This window comes from Asterias amurensis, chromosome 10, assembly GCF_032118995.1.
Source record: "Asterias amurensis chromosome 10, ASM3211899v1".
Classification (NCBI taxonomy): Eukaryota; Metazoa; Echinodermata; class Asteroidea; order Forcipulatida; family Asteriidae; genus Asterias; species Asterias amurensis.
This window is the reverse complement of record NC_092657.1, coordinates 12,453,962-12,473,488: the sequence shown is the minus strand read 5'-3', so window position 1 is coordinate 12,473,488 and position 19,527 is coordinate 12,453,962. Positions and strand designations below refer to the sequence as shown.

Here is a 19,527-nt window from a genome sequence, read left to right as displayed (position 1 = left end):
ATTTTCACTGTTACGGGCTAGGCAACGTGATTTATTCATGCGTGACGTCAGAAGCGTAGAATTTTCTTGGTCAAATGAGGGCGCTGTTTTGCATCTTTCGCCAGGATCGATCATAACATTTGTCACTAGTCGGTCATACTTTCGCCAATATTTTGTTGATTTTGGATGCGCCCAATGTTGTGAGTACAAAATTAGTTCAATCAGGTTTAAGATTATAAGTTTAAGTATACTCTGCATCAGGGATTGTTGATAATAAGCGGGTAATTAGTGTAAAATTTTGATTGTAAAAGTGGTTAATTTTCTAAGCATGTCGTCAGTTAGATTCACGTGGGTTGCATGTACATGTACGTGTACTGTGTACGTTGGGGTATTGTGGCATACAGTACACAGTGGTGTGTGTGGATACGGGTCAAAGGTCACAGTTGGGATAAAGTTTGAGATTAAGTTAAGTCACTTGAGTTGAGGCAAAGGGGAATCACACACACTTGGCACACATTTTGTGGGTAAATAGGGATTTAATCAATTGTTGTAAATACATAAAATTGGGATTAATTCGTTATTGTAATTGCTGTAAATCAAATGTTTATATTGTGTTGGGTTCATTTGATTAATTGCAGATCGAACCATCATCACACGTTGCTACAAGCAAATGGTATCATAATAAAGGGTTGGACATCAGTAAATGTTGTCATTGGTGAAAATATTTGAGTACACACGTCACATTAAGTTCGATAACACGCTATAAAGAGATCTGCAATGGAAAATCAAGAAGATGATATCAATCCAGAAGACTCGGTGAGTCAGTGCAGCGTAAGTACCACCGGCACGTCTGCAAGTAGAAAGGCCAGAATAAAAGTCATGGCAAAAAAGGCTGCACTTGCTGCAGAGTACGCAGCTCTGAGTGAGCAACGAGAGTTGGAGCTACAAGAGTTAAAGCTCAAGCAGATGAAGGCGGAGCTCCGACTCAGCACCAGAATCTGTTGTTATGAAGCAGAAGAAAAGGTATACGCTCAATTTGAAGATCAGAAGTCAACTATTAGCAACAGTCCCTCACTGCAAGCTAGCCAGCCACTGCAAGCTGAACATTCTTATGAAGAATCAACAACATGCCCTACCGAACATTCTCAAGAATCACAAGAGAAGCAATCCACCTCTGAGCCCGTCATTGAATTGTTACGTCAAGCAGAAAGACAGCAGAGAAGTCTGATAGAGACATTGCAACTACCAAAGGCAGAGTTGATGTTCTACGATGGAGAACCCCTGAAGTTTTGGGAATTTTGGAGAGCCTTTGAGATAAATGTGGACAGCACGTCAATAGCTGATGCTGCAAAGTTAACCCGGCTGTTGCACTACTGCAAGGGAGATGCACGTAAAGTTATTCAAGCATGCTCAGTGATGGATTCCACTCAGGGCTACAAGAGAGCTAAGACGCTGCTGAAGGAGCGTTTTGGAAACAAGCATAAGGTTGCAGATGCCTGGATTCAGAGGGTGACTAAAGGCGTAACCATCTCGGCTCACAACGGCACTGCTCTCAGAGAAATGGCAGACGAATTGAGAGTTTGCTATGAAACCCTACTCGCTGTGGGGTTTGAAGGTGAGATGGCACCTCAGAGTTTCTTGAAGAGCATCGTAGAACGACTGCCGAACTACCTTCGGTACAGGTGGATCCGGATAGTAAGAGAAATTCAGAAGAGGAACGATAGAATACCAGACATGAAAGACCTAGTCTCCTTCATAGAAGATGTGGCCGAAGAAGAGAATAACCCAGTTTATGGATCAATCAGCTCGAAGAGCAACCGAGATGTGCCGCAGAACAAAAGTGATAAGCAGAGGTCCAAAGGCACTTTTGCGGTTACCATGGAAACCAATGAGTTTGACACCAAGAAGAATGAATTCGTCACAAGAAAGTGTCCTCTGTGCAAGGAGGAGCACACACTGTTTGGTTGTCAACAGTTTAAAGGTATGAAACCTCAAGACAGAATGAACTATGCAAAGCAGGAGAGATTATGCTTTAATTGTCTCCGCAAGGGCCATATGACAATGGCATGCAGGCTGAATAGAACATGCTCCGTCGCTGGCTGTGGAAGAAAGCACACAAAATTTCTCCACATTCTGCAGCCGCAAGAAGAAACAAATCCGTCAACTACCCAACCAGAGGCCAAAGTTCAAAATGGCTATATCGACTCAGCCGAAGACACAAGCTGTAATAATATCACAGGGGCCGGTAGCAGAAGCGTCCTACCCATCGTACCTGTGAGGGTTCAAGCCGCACGAGGTAAGATGTTTGTGCGGACTTACGCTTTGTTGGACACGGGGTCTACAAACACTTTCTGTACCGAGCAGTTAGCTCGAAGTCTTGGATTGAAAGGGACCACGCAAAAACTCAGCCTGACAACACTTGACAAGATAGACAGTACAATCGATACCACTTTGGTGAGCATAGTCGTAGACTCTGGTCCGACTACAGAAAGACTAGAGATGACAAAAGTGTACACGAAACCAAAGATCAACGTTCATGGTACACACATGGCAAAAATGGACGAAATATCAGGATTGCCTCACTTGAAAGGTATTGATCTGCCGTTTGCTGGAGAGAAGGAAGTTGGGCTCCTGATAGGACAAGATGTTCCAAAAGCACTGATGCCGCTCGAAATAAGGGCAGGAAAAGAAGGACCATACGCGCTAAGAACAGCCCTGGGATGGTCATTGCATGGTTCAGTGAACCAAGTGAGCGGAAAAAGACAAGATTTGACCGCTAGTTCCAGCTTCATCCAAGGAGACATCTGCCTTGAAGAACAGTTAGATAAGTTTTGGAAACTGGAAGCATCAGATTGCATAAGTGATGAAAGAGGCATGTCAGTAAATGACCAAAGAGCGCTGAAGGTTTGGAAAGATGGAGTATGTATGGAAGGAGGACATTACCAGTTACCTGTGCCGTTTAAGAAATGTCCACCCAGTTTGCCAGACAACCGATGGCTAGCTGAACAAAGGTTGCAAGGTCTCGCAAGAAAACTTGGCAAGGATGATAAGCTGCATCGTAAGTACCAAGAAGGAATCGAGGACTTACTTAAGAAGGGATATGCAGAAGAAGTGGAAGGGCAAGAATGTAAGCCCGATGACAAGCCTGTGTGGTATCTGCCTCATCATCCTGTATTTCATCCTATGAAACCAGACAAATTGCGCATTGTGTTCGATTGCGCAGCCATAAGTGGAGGTGTGTCCCTCAATAGTGAAGTACTGCAAGGACCAGACCTAACAAACAGACTGATAGGAGTATTATTGAGATTTAGACGGGAACCAGTTGCCTTCATGGCAGATGTGGAGGCCATGTTCCATCAAGTTCGCGTGCCTGTAGAAGATCGAGATGTGATGAGATTTCTATGGTGGCCAGACGGCAAAATGACACAACAGCCCAAGATATATCGGATGTGTGTGCACCTGTTCGGCGGGACTTGGAGTCCGAGTTGCTGCAATTTCGCTATGCGTCAGACAGCCGATGATAACCGGGATGACTTCTCCTCTGAAACTGTAGAGATTGTGAAGCGCAATTTCTATGTTGATGATTGCCTAGTTTCAGTGGAGACCGAAGAGGAAGCTGTGAAATTGTCATCCGAGCTCAAAACTCTACTGCAGAAAAGGATTAGATGGAAATTCAATCCACCGGCAGCATCACACATGGGAGGATCATGGGAGAGACAGATAAGAACAACAAGAAAGATTTTGAACACAGTTTTAAAACAACAAGTGCTCTATGATGAAAGTCTCTCAACTATGATGTGTATGGTTGAATCTGTGATCAACGGTCGTCCACTTACTGTAGTTTCAGATGATGTGAGGGATCCAGAACCCTTGACTCCAAATCATCTTCTTCTGTTGCGTCCGAGCAATGTTTTCCCCGCGGACGTGTTTGACAAGTGTGATCTATATAGTCGTAAACGATGGAGACAAGTCCAATATTTGGCTGACCTATTTTGGCGCAGATGGATCAGGGAATATCTACCCACCCTGCAGCAACGTCGAAAGTGGAATGAGCCAACAAGGAACATCAGAGCAGGAGATATCGTGTTGATTGTTGAAGACCTCCCCAGGAACCAGTGGACCATGGGAAGAGTCGTGGAAACCTATCCGGGTGATGACAACTTAGTCAGGACTGCTAAGGTGAAGACTAAATCATCAACACTTGTTAGACCAATTCACAAGTTGTGTCTGCTGGAGTCAGTGGAAGGTCTAGAGAGCACCAAATAGCAGTTGGATGTGAACCACAACAGGAGTGACTCAAGTCTATGGACTGCAATCTGAGGAGTGCTCATTATTTGAGCTTATTTGATATTTGGTAAAATATCGTGCATTGAGGCATGATTTGAGGTGTGAGCCAAGCGCCGCCTCCTTGTGCTAGTTTAATGGAGCAGTTTAGCCAGACCTCTTGTTGCCATGGCAACTTCTTTGGACCGTTGCGGAATGTGAACATTTATCGTTGGACATTCTCGGCAAACATTGCATTTGTGATATAAGTTCACAGATGAACACATCTTCATGAACAGTTTATGGATTGTGAGAACACTAGCTTTGCCAAAGGTTTTGAAGCTTATTAGAGTTCAAGTTTTTTGAAGTTTGCATTATCAGTTCTTGTTACCTGTTGTTATGCGTTTTTTGCTGGTACTGCATTTTTCTGCGTTTGGGCCAAATTGGGATTTGATTTGTAAAATTGAGTGTTAGGTAAATGCTCATAAGGACTATGCCCATTTAAGGGGCCGGGATGTTACGGGCTAGGCAACGTGATTTATTCATGCGTGACGTCAGAAGCGTAGAATTTTCTTGGTCAAATGAGGGCGCTGTTTTGCATCTTTCGCCAGGATCGATCATAACATTTGTCACTAGTCGGTCATACTTTCGCCAATATTTTGTTGATTTTGGATGCGCCCAATGTTGTGAGTACAAAATTAGTTCAATCAGGTTTAAGATTATAAGTTTAAGTATACTCTGCATCAGGGATTGTTGATAATAAGCGGGTAATTAGTGTAAAATTTTGATTGTAAAAGTGGTTAATTTTCTAAGCATGTCGTCAGTTAGATTCACGTGGGTTGCATGTACATGTACGTGTACTGTGTACGTTGGGGTATTGTGGCATACAGTACACGGTGGTGTGTGTGGATACGGGTCAAAGGTCACAGTTGGGATAAAGTTTGAGATTAAGTTAAGTCACTTGAGTTGAGGCAAAGGGGAATCACACACACTTGGCACACATTTTGTGGGTAAATAGGGATTTAATCAATTGTTGTAAATACATAAAATTGGGATTAATTCGTTATTGTAATTGCTGTAAATCAAATGTTTATATTGTGTTGGGTTCATTTGATTAATTGCAGATCGAACCATCATCACACGTTGCTACAAGCAAATGGTATCATAATAAAGGGTTGGACATCAGTAAATGTTGTCATTGGTGAAAATATTTGAGTACACACGTCACATTAAACAACACTTAGGAAACATGTCATAGAATTATTTCTTAATTAGTTGTATTGGTAAAATGTTTTACCTTACGATGTTGTGGCGAATTGTTTAGGGGGGGACATACTTTTGTTGATGTGTTTAAATGTTTTTTATTATTATTATTATTTTGTTTTATTTATTATTCAACCTAACTTAAGCCTGGTTCATACTTCATGCAATGCGAACACAAAGTTTATTTTGACAACACAGCTCTATTTTGCTGCAAAGTTTTCGTCCTCAGTTGGGCACATCTCAACTCTTCCAAATTATTTGTTGCAAAATGAGCCAGGCTTTAGCCTGCAAAAATCTGAATTGCCATACTTTTTGGACTATGTAAAGGCCTGGTCATCCTCTTACAGGCCTCGATATCAAGAACGCACTCGATTGGTTGAATAAGTGTGGGCGTATTCTGCGTGGAGCAAATAAACCAATGGAATGCGTTCTCTTTGCGTCGTCATCGTTACCACTGCAGTGTACTTGGCCTAAGTCGCCCCCCAAATAAGTATTTTGATCTACATGTAACCTGAGTTTCTGAAGATCATTTAAACAAAATTAAAACAAAATTATAAAGTGAGAAATGCACAGGTGGCTTCGCTTACCATCAGGGGTCTGGGTTGGGGCCTGCGTTGTAGCCTGTGTTGTAATTGTCACGTCTGTCTCACACTGATCACCAGTAAAGGAATCCAGACAACTAAAGAAAAACAAAATCATATGATAGAATCAGAAACTGAATCATGTGTGATATTGATTTGTTTTTCTGAAGGCATTCTTTGCTTACACAGCTAGTGCGGAGTGTCCTTGTGACATTGGTGAAAGTAAGAGCTAGCAATTCTAGTAAGAGCGAGCAATTCCAGATTGTATCAAATCGAACATTGGTCTCAAGTTATTAACGCAGACAATAGTGATTTCAAGCGCAGAATTTGGCAGTAAGCAAAGCCAAAAAACTTGGCCTGGGTTTCATTTTGCCATATACTCATTCATTCAGAATTGTGTACATGTGTCCAATGCCTCTTCTTGACCTGATCTAAACAGGGGGTTTAAAGGTCAAATATCTTGGAATGTCCCATGCAGGAATACAACTGTAATTTCACAAAAAAGAGGATATTAAAGAATTTCAACTATTTTGTAATTGTATTTTTCAATTATTAATGGTAAAAATGGAAAAGTGGCATGCCTGACCATGGGGTGGGGATCCCGATCAGCGGGGCGTGGGTTCAGATCCCGGTCGTGACACTTGCTTTGTAAAATTGGGGAGGTAGTGCTTTCTGCTCTACCGGCCAGGCTTCGGATTAATGATACCCAAGCCTACGTCCATATGGACTGTAAAAGGGGTAGCCCTGTTTCAGCCCTAGCAGTAGGTGGCAACAGCCTCTGAAAAAAATTGTAGCCCACACCTTGAAGTGGCCTTCAGGCCGTGTGTGTCTGGCACAAAAAACTAAAGAAGTAAATAGTTACCTGCAACTGTAGGTAAACATTGGGAAGATGCCAGCTCGGGTACAAGTGCCGCCATTTTGACAGTAGCCAACTGTGCAGGCTATGGATGCATCTGATGAATGGACAAAAATAAAATTCAGAAATTATTAAGAGACCTTATAATATGATGTCAACTGTTATTTCTTTTAAATTAAAGGCTGAACAAGAAAATGAAGAAACATTTTGTGCACCAATTTGCTGTAAGTTTAAGAAGAATTTTTATTGTTCCCCATGAATTCCAAAAACTTAAGAAGCGGAGCACGTTCAAATAAAAATAAAAAGTTATCATCATTGTTGTTATTGTTATACTTATTTGAGCAATGCTCCGTTTTTGTTTTTTTAATAGTAAGAGCAACAAAAAAGTCATACCTTGTGCAGTGACGGAATTTTGTCTGATTGGAACTGAATTCCCCATGTCATCAATCAGGTTGGCTTGCAAGGCCAGGACATACACTGTAGCAGCTTCGGGTGGAATGGTTCCAACAGGGTAGAAAATTGTTGCTGTGACCACTGCGCTGCCATTACGGATCAGCGAACCCGTTACTGATTCAGCCATCAATGTCGTCGAGTTTTCGTCGAGCCTCCATAAAAGCTGATATAAAGTATGAACAATGACAACATATATGAATCAGTTATCCATCCGCCTGATGTGTAGAGAGAAAATATTGCGTTAGATTGTACTCAGACTCAATCAACATCTTAGTGACGAAGTGAAAGGTAAAATAACAAGCCCGCCAAAACAAAACATCTGGCGCGCTAGGAATTTTTTTGATTGGTTAAAAACAAAAACAATGTTATACATTGGTTTGGTACTTTAATTGTAATACAGCATGACCCAGAAACACAGCAATGAGTTTGGGACACTATGCAGCACAGGACAAACAACAATTAAATGAATGTGTACAATGTAATGTTACGATGAGTACTAGGTCCTTTTGATAAAAAGAATTGTTCTGCATTCACAGATGGTACACTGGTAACATGACATTTTGAGTGGTCTGCATTGTAACAACTATTTTGTTGATACAGTTGCGCTTAGGTATAACTCCACAGAATGTCGCGTATGAGACCCCACATTGTGATTTAGGTAGTTCATACAGGTTGCATTCACGACTAGGATTACAATGGTGTTTTCTCCATAGTATTTCTCTTATAAGTGCACTTGAACTTACCACGCTTTCCATTATTGCGATGAAATTTTTGAATCTAGCTGAAGTTGGGTTTGCATAGGCAGGAAAGAATTCAGTCAACGTTTTTACCACAACTCTTAATGACGGTCGCTCTGGATGAAGTGAATGCAAAAAACAAATCGTTAGGTTTTAGAAAATTTTACCGGAAATGCCGGTGGGACCCCAGCGGGAAAAAAATTGTGGGATAATTTGGCGGGATCCCAGATGGCAAGAATCCCGGTTAGGTTTCGATGGGATTCTGTTTGGACTTTGGGGTAACCCTAGCTCCTTTGAGTGATATAATTTACCAGGATTCCAGCGAGAAAAACTTGTGGGAGAATTTTGCAGGATTTTGCGGGATCCACATGGTATCCCGGGGGGAATTTGATGAGATTCCGCTACCGAATCCTAGCAGAATCCCGGCTTAACTTTTTATGGGGTAACCCTATAGCCCTTTTTAGTGATATACTTGGATCCTTCCTCCCTCTCCCAAAATATTCCAATACAACAGTTTCTCGAAACTGAAACTGTTGGACCCTATAGTCTGGGTATTTAATACATAGTGGCCCTGAGCTTACAACATCCTGTAAAGCGTGTGTATCCATCAGTCATAAACGCAAAACTCTTGGCATGAAATTGGGCCCTGACTCCATGTGAAGCTAAATCCATACAAAGGATTCAGGAAGCACTGGGTTTTGAGCGCAGAAACATAGATGTGAAGCAATAGAAAGAAATAAACCTACGAGTCGGATGAATTCTTGATTACTCTATAGTACTCACGTAGACATTGGTCTCCTACTTGAATGTACCCGTCATAAGCTTGGCAGGGACATGTAAAACCATTTTGATTGTTGTGGTCAGGTGAACAATAACGTTCGACACCGGTACAAAGACTTGTATCTAGGCAAGGATTAACGACTGAAAGAAAGACAACAAAAACAGACAAGGATGTTTATAAATGGTGTTTGAAGCTTAGTGTTGTGTTAAAAATAAGCAGTAACAACATTATAAACACTAAATAGTAAACTTGCGGGTACAACTATGTATAATATCTCTTTTGAGGGAGTTGGCTCTGAAAAGAGACAGTGTGGTCTAGAAGTTTTGAACAGTTTACTTTGCTCATCTTTAGGATATTGTTTATGAGATGTGGCCAGCTGAGAACAAATAAATAAACAAATAATTGAATCATTCTTTATATTTACATAAACTCTGACTGCCATGGATTCTGCTGTGAATCCATTAATATTGCCTTTAATTATTAGCTTGTGTTAAAAGTTGCTGCTTGGACGTTCAGTTTTGCTCTCTACGCCCAACCCCTGCTCCCATCCCCCTGCTCCATACTCTTTCTTTTTAAGTAAATTTTGTTGTTTCAGTCTGTTCATTTACAAACTAGACATCCTGTCACCTATCCTATGCTTAAATGAATTATAAATTTTTTACCTGCGCAAGTATCCCCTGAATTAGCCTGAGAACAAACACACTCGCAATTGTCTGCATCAAAGGATGCTCCATTCATACAACTTGCAGCAGTAATAGGACAAGCTAAAACAAAACAAAAACACATCAATACAAAGTACACGATCCTGGAGAATCGTTAACTATTGAAAATTTATATTTAAGCTTCAAGCTGAAAGCACACTATTACAGAGGTGAAAGTAAAGCGCATTGAGACGTTATTGTGAAATGTGCTATGTATATTAACTTGTTGTTAATATTATAATTAAACAAGAACCAAATAAACAAAATTACAAAAAAATAAATTTATAAAATCAATACAAAGAACAGGAAACAGGACAGGAGGATTGTTAATTATTGAAAATAATTTAAGCTCACTGTTTACATAAAGTGGTTTTTTATCTCCTTTTATTATTTTTGACTGGTTTCATTTTCAATATTTTTCTGTTGTGGATCTTAGGGTAACTTTTTCAGGATCTTCAAATTTTACGTTTTTTTTTTTGTTTACTATTGTGATTGAGTGTTTTAAATCAGCTTAATGGGGCTATCATTGGCTTTTAATTTTCTCGATTTGCAGACAATACTGCAAAAGATGGATACCGAACTTACTTGAACAAGTTGTTCCGCTCCAGCTCCGAGCACAAGCACATTGACATGTTGCACTATCCAATGTTCCACCATTTAGGCAGTCAAGTGCACAATCTATAATTACAAATGGACAAAAAGTATGTAGCATTAAACATCTGTATGCTTTCTTGTAGTAGAACCAAGGAATTCTCTCTTAAAGACAGTGGACAATATTGGTAATTGTCAAAGACCATTCTTCTCACTTGGTGTATCTCAACATATGCATAAAATAACAAACCTGTGAAAATTTGAACTCAATTGGTCGTCGGAGTTGCGAGATAACTAGGACAGAAAAAACACCCTTGTCACACGAAGTTGTGTGCTTTCAGATGCTTGATTTCAAGACCTCAAATTCTAAACTTTAGGTCTCAAAATCAAATTCGTGGAAAATTACTTTTTTCTCGAAAACTACGTCACTTCAGAGGGAGTCGTTTCTCACAATGTTTGATACTATCAACAGCTCCCATTACTCGTTACCAAATGAGGTTTTATGCTGATAATATTTTTAAGTAATTACCAATAGTGTCCACTGCCTCTAATTGACCATAATAACTCATATATGTAGCATTCAACATAATCTTATCTGGAGATATTGAAACTAATCCTGTTCCATTCCCTTCTGCTCAAGTATCACATCCTGCAACCAACAACCCTCATCAAGAAACAATCATCTAGACATTTATCACCAAAATGTTAGAAGCATCAAGAATAAGTTGGACTGCCTCCACAGTGAGTTCTTGAGTAAGTTACATCCATTCACTGATTAACGAACCTGTAAGCGACCAATCTACCTCAAGGCTCTGATCCAAGGTGGCATTTGAACCAAGATCTACAGACGATGGTATTCTTAAAATACTCAAAGATACCAAAAATGCACTAAGTCAATATATTGAAAACAAAACCTTGTTTTTTAAAGACACACAATTTTGTCTTTGATTTTTTTTCTGGAAAGGTCACGACTAAATAAAGTTCATTCCAGTAATACAACAATCCTTCAGAGAAATAAATCCATCTGAAAAGCAATCAAAGTAAACTAAATATTATATGAAGATCTCCTTAAAAAAAAATTGAACATTTTTTGTTCTTAATGACTTAAATGTTAAATGTTTGCTTGTATGAATATAGTTACTAAAAAAATACCAATCACATGCACCACATATGCACCTCATTTTAAAGCAAATGTTTCTGCCTAAGTTATAACTCTTTATGAAGTTATGGTAAATTATTGGACATGGTCTGAAAAGGACCACACTGCCATGGAGAGTCAACCTACCTGTACAAAGTGTTCCAGTCCAGCCTCCATCGCAGGCACATTCACACATTGCAGCAGTCAATCTTCCACTATTTTCACAGTTTATTAAACATTCTGAGCATTGAAATCGGAACAAAAACTTATCAACCAATATCTGCCAAACTTCAGAATTTCGAATGCATATTTGGAAATGTGCAGCTTCAGCAGGAAATTTGTGTTAAGTGTCAGGGTACTTTTTGTAACATAAAACAAAATGTCCACAGATTTACATTAAACTTTCAACAGTTTGAAGATAATGATGGTATAAAGTTTCCCTTAAATCATTACTTGCTGAGGAACTGTAGTTTTTGGAAACAATTAGTAAAAAACAATGTCACAAAAATCAAGTGTACCTATACAAAGTGTTCCTGTCCAGCTTCCCGTACAGCCACACTGACATGTTGAACTATCCAGTACTCCACTATTTGAACAAGAGCTACTTGTGAGTGAACAATCTGCAAGATTACAAAATGGTGAAATAAATTAGTAACATATGTCTGCCGAACTTATTATTTCCTGTAGAACACACAAAGAACTACCTACAGGAAAACCAGCTAATAATAACGAGGAATTTGCTAAAGCGCCTTTTCCTAAAAATACCAAACGCAGACGTGAAAAAAAGAAACTTGATGGTTGTTTTTTATAAGTTCTTTCTGAACTAAGAAATGGAGATGTATTTTCTAAGATGTTGTGGCAGATCATTCCAGAGCTATGAAGGAAAGGAAATCTCCCAGCATGATTTTTAGTTAGAGCAATAAGTTTGTGTCTTTCTCATGCTCTTGTGATATGAGACAGGCAACATTTAAAGAATCTTTTTTTTTTTTTTTTGGGGGGGGGGGGGGGGTTATTTATTATTATTATTATTATTATTTATTTGACCTCAACAATACAAGTTATATATAGGTTATTTTGTCCTTACACAAATCTTAAATTTAAGCACCTTGCATTGACAGACAAGATACTACAATGGTCATCTGGGAAATATCGCATTTTGTGTTATAGCTTTCAAATATTTTCAAGAGTTATAAAAACTTAACAAGTTTTTGGTGATGTTCCTCCTTTTCTACCAATCATCATAAAATATATGTTTTGATTTGTTCTTTCATTGATATGTGCTCAGACTCAATTAAATCAACTCAGTTCAACAAAACATTTATTTTGGTATTGCCCTAACACGACAAAATTACATAATTGGTGTTTTTATAATATCAGGCATAACAGTGACAGTTATAAACAGTAGCAAACATTATTAACAAGTCAGAAGAGCAAAAATTAGGATTGAGTGAAGCCTTGGCTTTTGAACCCTAACCTATTGAGAGACTAACACTGCATGTAAGACTCACAAAGACAAAGACAGGGGACAACAAGGACAGACAAACACAAGTGTACCAACACTACCAAAAACGAGCCATCATTGAATTGACTAAAATCATGAAGGTGCAGTCTATCACATGGCCTATGCCACAGAAGAAATACATTACACAATGTGACTTAAGTGTCGTAACCTGTAGGCCTATAGGGAGATGCTTTTTTAAAAGAAGACAGTGAGGACATTTCACTTTGCCGTTTAAGCAAATGTCTTTTTGCAAAATGTTCTGCTCAAGCGAACTGAAAACATCAAGCCTTACCTGTACAAGTTGTTCCTGCCCAGTTTCCATCGCAGTCACACTGACACATTGCATCAATCAATGTTCCACTATTTGAACAGGAGTTGATTGAGCATTCTGCAAGATTGTATAACAGACAAAAATTCTTATAAATCATGCAGCATTAATCATCTGGTATGGATGCTCATCAATGATGTAAAAATAAAACTCAATTCTGCCTCCTTAAAGGCAATGGACACTATTACTCAAAATCACTGTTAGAATAAAAACTTAATTGATAACAAGCAAAGGAGAGCTGTTGACAGTATAAAACATTGTGAGAAACAGCTCCCTCTGAACTAATGTAGATTTGGAGAAAGAAGTAATTTTCCACAAATTTGACCTCAGAATTAGATTTCTTTTACGTCTCGAAATCAAGCATCTGAAAGCACACAACTTGGTGTCCAGTGTCTTTAAGGCTATGAAGCTTTTATTTGTGAAATAAACCAATCAATAAATAGATTTATAAAAATAAATGAATCAGGCATATCACTTAGTAGCATCGCTTGAGAAAATACAGCAGCCAAAAATTAATATGGTAGCAGTAAGTGGTGACTTTAAACTGAAGAATTGGTGGCCAGTTTGAATTAAAATGCTTGGCGACCATCTGTGAAAGAAATAACAATAATCCTCTTCTTGGAAAAACTTAGACGATCAACTGGTATTTTTTTTTACTTGGCCTAAAACATCCCAAAACATGTAAAATGTTAAACGCAAAATGGTTCTTACCGCTGCAGGCCTGTCCCATCCAGTTGTCTGTACATGAACACAAACAATTGACAGTGTCAAGCACTCCATTATTTTGACAGGTGAATGGACAAACTGCATATAAAGATAAGGAACATGTACAGGATTAGATTATATATAAAACAAATCTAATAAGTTAAAGTGGTCAAGTGGTTTGACTACAGAACTTGCAATCACAAGGTTGTGGGTTCGAGTTTTCCCAGATAACTGCTGATTTCAAAATTACTAGAATAAATATTGCCGTTACTTAATCACAATTTCTTGATTTGTACAATTCATAATCATAGACATTTAACCAATGTTTGTATAAGAGAGATAAGCTGTTGCCAGCTTGGTGTTTGTATCCCCTTGTGGGAGTTTGCTGAGTTCCCTTGATGGAAAGATCATCTAAACAAACAAACAACAAACAAACAAACAAACAAACAAACACAAACTAAACAAAAAAACAAACCCCTTCTCTATGACATTACAAGACCCAAATGGTTTTAAAAGTATTTTCATTACAAGAGTTTCATTTTGTCTCGAAAAATTAAAGTCACAGGGAAAATTGCATTGAATTTAAATTGGTAAATAAAGTTTTTTTTTACCAGAGCACTCGCAGGTCACGGTATCAAGATCCTCGTCGGGACCACAAGTTATGGCACAATCTGAATAAAATTATGGAAGAAAAGACAATTAATGCCGAATGTATTTATAGCAACAATTAATTCTGAAGAAATTACTTGTGGCGCCAAAAGTATATTTTTTTTTACTAAACATACGCAATGGGCTGAATGAACTTGTTCACCATTATTCCCCTACTCGGACTCTACCATATTTTTATAGCCACAAATCTTTTTCTTACGCCTCACCGTTTCGTAGTCTTCCTGTGCAGATTGGTAAGACACTGCTCTAGAATTGCCAGGGTCATGGGTTCGAATCCCACACGAGTTATGCCTGTGATGTTTGTTTCACAGGACTCGGGAAAGTATACAGTGCTACCAAACATTGGTGTATGGGTAAAAAACAAAAATTAAAAATTCATATCCAGAACATGTTGATTAAGTTTACCTGAGCATGTTTCTCCACTCCAGGGGATGTTTTCACAACCGCAACTACAATCCGCATCATTCCTTACACCTTCATTCATGCAAGACAGTGAGCATTCTACAAAAACAAGAAACAATTGTTTTTAATCCAAAGCCAGTCCCTTCTCTTAACCCCCCCCCCCCCTTTTGGCCCCTACACTTTGTTAACCTCTTGCTTTTTTCTGCATGCTATCAAACCCCGTCATGTATTTCCACTTCACTGCTTATGTTTCACTTAGTTACCTGTTCATGTTTGTTGTATTGTCATTTAGCCTTTAAGAAAGACTCTGCTAGGGTCGAAACATCAGGTCATTAACTATTTTTTGCAAAACTAAATTCTCTGAGGTGTGTGGAACCTTTTTTAGTAAGACTGTAGCTCTTAATAAAGTCAGGCCAGGGAATACTTTTTAAAATTACATCGCAGTGCAGGTCATATGGTTGATACGTACAAAGACAAGTCATTCATTTTGTTTAGTAATTAAATGCACAATAATAATAATAAAAATAATAATAATAGCTTATTCTTATATAGGGTGTTTCATAACTAAAATAAATACCAATGTGCTTTACAAAAAACTACGGAAGCGTATATAGGACATAACGAAAGAAAAAAAAATCGGGCCCCACCATTTCGCCCGGATTAGTAATTCGCCCGGGCGGATTACGAGGCCGCATGTTTACACAGGGCTACATGTATGATTTCACTTTTACCTCAACAAACATCACCAGATAAAAGTTCTCTTTAACCCCTTCCAGCCTCCTTTTTCTCCTTCAACCCCCCCCCCCCCCCCCCCCCCCCCCGGTGTTGGTTTCTATACAAATGTTCACTGAACCCAATAAGAACAATGTATTGGATCATTTGGTTTAAGGAGCCATCTTGAATTTCAAAACGACCGACAATGGGAGACTTTTGGGACGCTTGGTGGCAGCAGACTTCCCAGGTAAAATCCATTGGTCTTGGTAATATGCGCATGCTCAGAACTACACAAACAATGCAATTTACCTGGAAAGTCATTTTCCGGGCTTGGTTACTTCTGGCCAAGATCTGACGTCATCTGACCTGGTTTGGAGGAAACACCTTGCCCACATTTGCCATTATCTGAGCTCGTGTGGCCAGAACAGGCACAGATATAGAAATATCTGATACATTGTGGCCAAACCTGGCACAGGTCTGACATCCAGATTTATTGACCTGGCCTTCCTCGGCTCAGATTTGAAATCAATTGACCCGGTATGGCCAGACCTGGCACAGACTAAGAAGATCTGACCTGGCTTGGCTTAACCAGACCCAGATCTAATACGGAATCGGTGTAGTCTGGTCGGGCCCAGACATATCAGTAACTGGCCAAGACCAAACCAGGGCCTGTCGCTTCTGGGCAATATCTGGAGCCAGTTTGTCATAGTTAGCTGTGATGGATATGTTTTTATTTGGTTTGTTGAACAGTAAAACTTGCCAGTATACCTACATCTATGCGTCTCCACAGACCAAGATATGTCAAACAGGCACATTTAATTGGAAGCCATTTTGAAATTCAAGATGGCTCTTTTAACCAAATGATCCAATAATATAACCATCCAATTGGGTTCATTGACCCTGCAAACATGGGTATAGACACCAACACCAAGTTTCTGTGAGGCTCATCATAGACCGTGATACAGGCAAAAATGCATTTGATAGGCGGCAATTTTGAAATTCAAAAAGGCGGCCTTAACTTCATGATGTAATATTGTTTCTATTGGTCTTATATTTATATTATTATATTAATGCTAGCTTGTGTAGCTTGATAGTCATTGCGAATGTTACTTTAGTCATCAAAAACAGGATTTTCAACAACATTGCCAAAGTTAAGGAAACAAATACATAAAAAGGCGGTCATTTTGAATTCCAAGATGGCCGCCATCTGAAACAATTCAGTTGTACCTTTTATGTTATTCTAATCACAAAAATCACCGTTTTATGACATTCAATTGAATTTCAATTTTGCCAACATGTATTTTCTTGTTTTGTAAGACCTAAAGAAGGTATCTAGCTAGGTGGCATCTTCTAATCATTTATTTTCTACGGATCACCATAAGCTCCTGGACTAAAAGCGGCTTTACAAACTGGAGCTCACAACCATGACGTTTTGAGAGTGGTTTGTGTCAGGGCTTTTCGCAAATCTATCAGAAGACTCTTCAGGATGGTGTCACATAATCACATTTCTTGGCACATACTACCAGACGAGCTGCCCACAAGATTACTTGTATTTTCCTTTTCCAAACAACCACCCGCCCCTCCCCTGTCGCCGGATTTGGTTTCGAATTTCTTTTGGCCTTTGGTACTTTCTGGATAGTGTCGGTCTCCCTCTTCCCCGCACTTTCTATCTTATCCAAACCCCACCCCTACCAACACCAGCTGTTCTACCTTGCCCCCCTCCCTAAAAAGTACTTTCTACAATACATATTAACGCCTCATACGTTTCTTTTAAAGCTTGGATTCCAATACATCTCTCTCCATGTAATGAGGAAAAATTATAAAATAATTAACCTTTAGCTTTTTGAACGTGTTGAGTGTGTCCCGGTTTTACTATTTACTGTGCTTGTCCCCCCTTCCCCCCCCAAAAAAAAAACAATAAATAAATAAATAAAAAAACATTCATAGATGCACATGTTTTCTTCCATCAAAACAGATTTTTTTTGTGGTCATAATGTTCTCATCTCCGGGTCTGTTTAAACAGGGTTACATGTATGATTTTGCTTTTCCCTTTACACACGGAATAGTAATCTGCCCGGGCGAAATAGTAATCCGCTCGGGGGAAATAGTAATATGCCCGGGCAAAATTGTAATCCGCCCGGGCGAATAAGTAATCCGCCCGGGCGAATTAGTAATCCGCCCAAAGACTTAGTTCGTACGGATAGCATATGGTGAGGAGATGTTGTGAGGAGGAACAGGGTGATCGGGCTGGTACATACGGGGTGATGTGGTCAGACAGGTAGCTGGGGCATGTTCCATGAATTGCTTTGAGTATGTGTTGGCATGGATTTCCTCAACATGACATTCTGAAACTTTGCATGTGAAAATTGTCATTTGAACAAACTTACCAGTACAAGTTGGGCCACTCCAGGGTGAAACGCATGTACACGTACATAATACATTATCAAGCTCTCCATTATTTGAACATACTTGAGTACATTCTGGACAAGTGAAATAGAAACAAAAACATAGAAATTAGTATAACATATTGTTTTCAAACATTATTAACAAAGAGACTTATTGTATTGTCAATCAATCAATCAATCAATCAATCAATCAATCAATCAATCAATCAATCAATCAATCAATCAATCAATCAATCAATCAATCAATCAATCAATCAATCAATCAATCAATCAATCAACCAAACAATCAATAAATCAATCAATCAATCAATTATGTATATTTTGTAAATGAATAAAGTGTCTGTTTTGAAAAGTGAAAACAGTGACATTGTTTCCAAATTTACTATAAATTTAAAAGAAACCGACAGCAACAAAATGGGATCTTCACTTTTGGCTTGCCTTTAAGAGACTGGGTATAGCATTCTATTTTTTATCCAGAAAGCGTGTCGCCATATGCTCCTGATTTTACAAGTCTGCTCAAAATACAAGCGAAAATTGGAGAACATGCATCAACTATCGCGGGTAAACTTGCACAAGAGGTCCCATTCTCAATTTGCTTGGAATCTCAAAAACCCCGGATGAACAGTAAATAAGTTCTGTCTAAACATTTAGGGAAATAAACGCAGATGCACCAGTGCCTGATGATGAGGGGAACGGTGGGAACTGTTTCTACCCTTACCAATTTCGCAGTCGTCACCGAGGAAACCAGCTAGACAGATGCAAGTGTAACCACGAAGGTTAGCGAACAGGTTGTTGTTACAAGTACCACCATTACCACATTGATTGGCAGGGTCGTCACATGGTGCTTTGGAGAGTAATAAAGAAAATGTTTAGTTTAAATAATCAGGGGTGAAAGTCGTTACTAACGAAAAAGTCTGAAACTTGGACACAAATTCAAAAGTATGTTGAAATGAAGCCATTTCTGGTAACCCCTGAGGTTATAGATTACAAGGAGCTTTTGGAAACAGCACCCAAAGCACTAGAGAAATAGACCAATGAGCAGGATTTCTTTATTTGTGGGAAAAAAAATATTGTCTGATTTTCTTGACCAGGCCGACATAAAAGGTCTGAATTCAGTCAAAAGTCTGAACAATCTCATCCCTGAATAATAGCACTGCTTTTAACAAAGTTAGGGCAAAAATTAGGGATAGCTTAAAGGAACACGTTGCCTTGGATCGGACGAGTTGGTCTATAAAAAGCGTTTGTAACCGTTTTTTTATCAAATGCATATGGTTGGAAAGATGTTTTAAAAGTAGAATACAATGATCCACACAAGTTTGCTTCGAAATTGCGTGGTTTTCTTTTTGCTGTGCGAACTAACACGGTCGGCCATTTATGGGAGTCAAAAGGCGCTATGTATATACAAACTTTCAGAAAGAAAGGTTATTGCAGTAATGAATTTTGAAACCAAATTATTTAGC

General features: G+C 39.0%; 2 protein-coding genes across 2 annotated transcripts in view; one reads left to right on the top strand and one right to left on the bottom strand.

Moving 5' to 3' along the window:
* LOC139942690 (uncharacterized) overlaps nucleotides 1-19,527 on the bottom strand; it is a 75,431-nt gene that overhangs the window by 3,923 nt on the left and 51,981 nt on the right. The window contains exons 50-64 of the mRNA XM_071939498.1: nucleotides 18,786-18,911; nucleotides 18,050-18,142; nucleotides 14,952-15,047; nucleotides 14,489-14,548; nucleotides 13,884-13,976; nucleotides 13,137-13,232; nucleotides 11,862-11,963; nucleotides 11,491-11,583; nucleotides 10,200-10,292; nucleotides 9,576-9,677; nucleotides 8,916-9,053; nucleotides 8,139-8,248; nucleotides 7,336-7,558; nucleotides 6,949-7,039; nucleotides 6,093-6,184 (exon numbers count right to left, since the gene is read on the bottom strand). Coding sequence (XP_071795599.1) covers nucleotides 6,093-6,184; nucleotides 6,949-7,039; nucleotides 7,336-7,558; nucleotides 8,139-8,248; nucleotides 8,916-9,053; nucleotides 9,576-9,677; nucleotides 10,200-10,292; nucleotides 11,491-11,583; nucleotides 11,862-11,963; nucleotides 13,137-13,232; nucleotides 13,884-13,976; nucleotides 14,489-14,548; nucleotides 14,952-15,047; nucleotides 18,050-18,142; nucleotides 18,786-18,911 — 1,608 coding nt within the window. The remainder of the gene's footprint in view (nucleotides 1-6,092; nucleotides 6,185-6,948; nucleotides 7,040-7,335; nucleotides 7,559-8,138; nucleotides 8,249-8,915; nucleotides 9,054-9,575; nucleotides 9,678-10,199; nucleotides 10,293-11,490; nucleotides 11,584-11,861; nucleotides 11,964-13,136; nucleotides 13,233-13,883; nucleotides 13,977-14,488; nucleotides 14,549-14,951; nucleotides 15,048-18,049; nucleotides 18,143-18,785; nucleotides 18,912-19,527) is intronic.
* Nucleotides 39-3,601, top strand: LOC139943379 (uncharacterized). The gene is made up of 3 exons (XM_071940196.1): nucleotides 39-179; nucleotides 618-3,528; nucleotides 3,572-3,601. Exons 2-3 carry the CDS (start codon nucleotides 757-759, stop codon nucleotides 3,599-3,601), a joined length of 2,802 nt encoding a protein of 933 aa, XP_071796297.1. The 5' UTR covers nucleotides 39-179; nucleotides 618-756.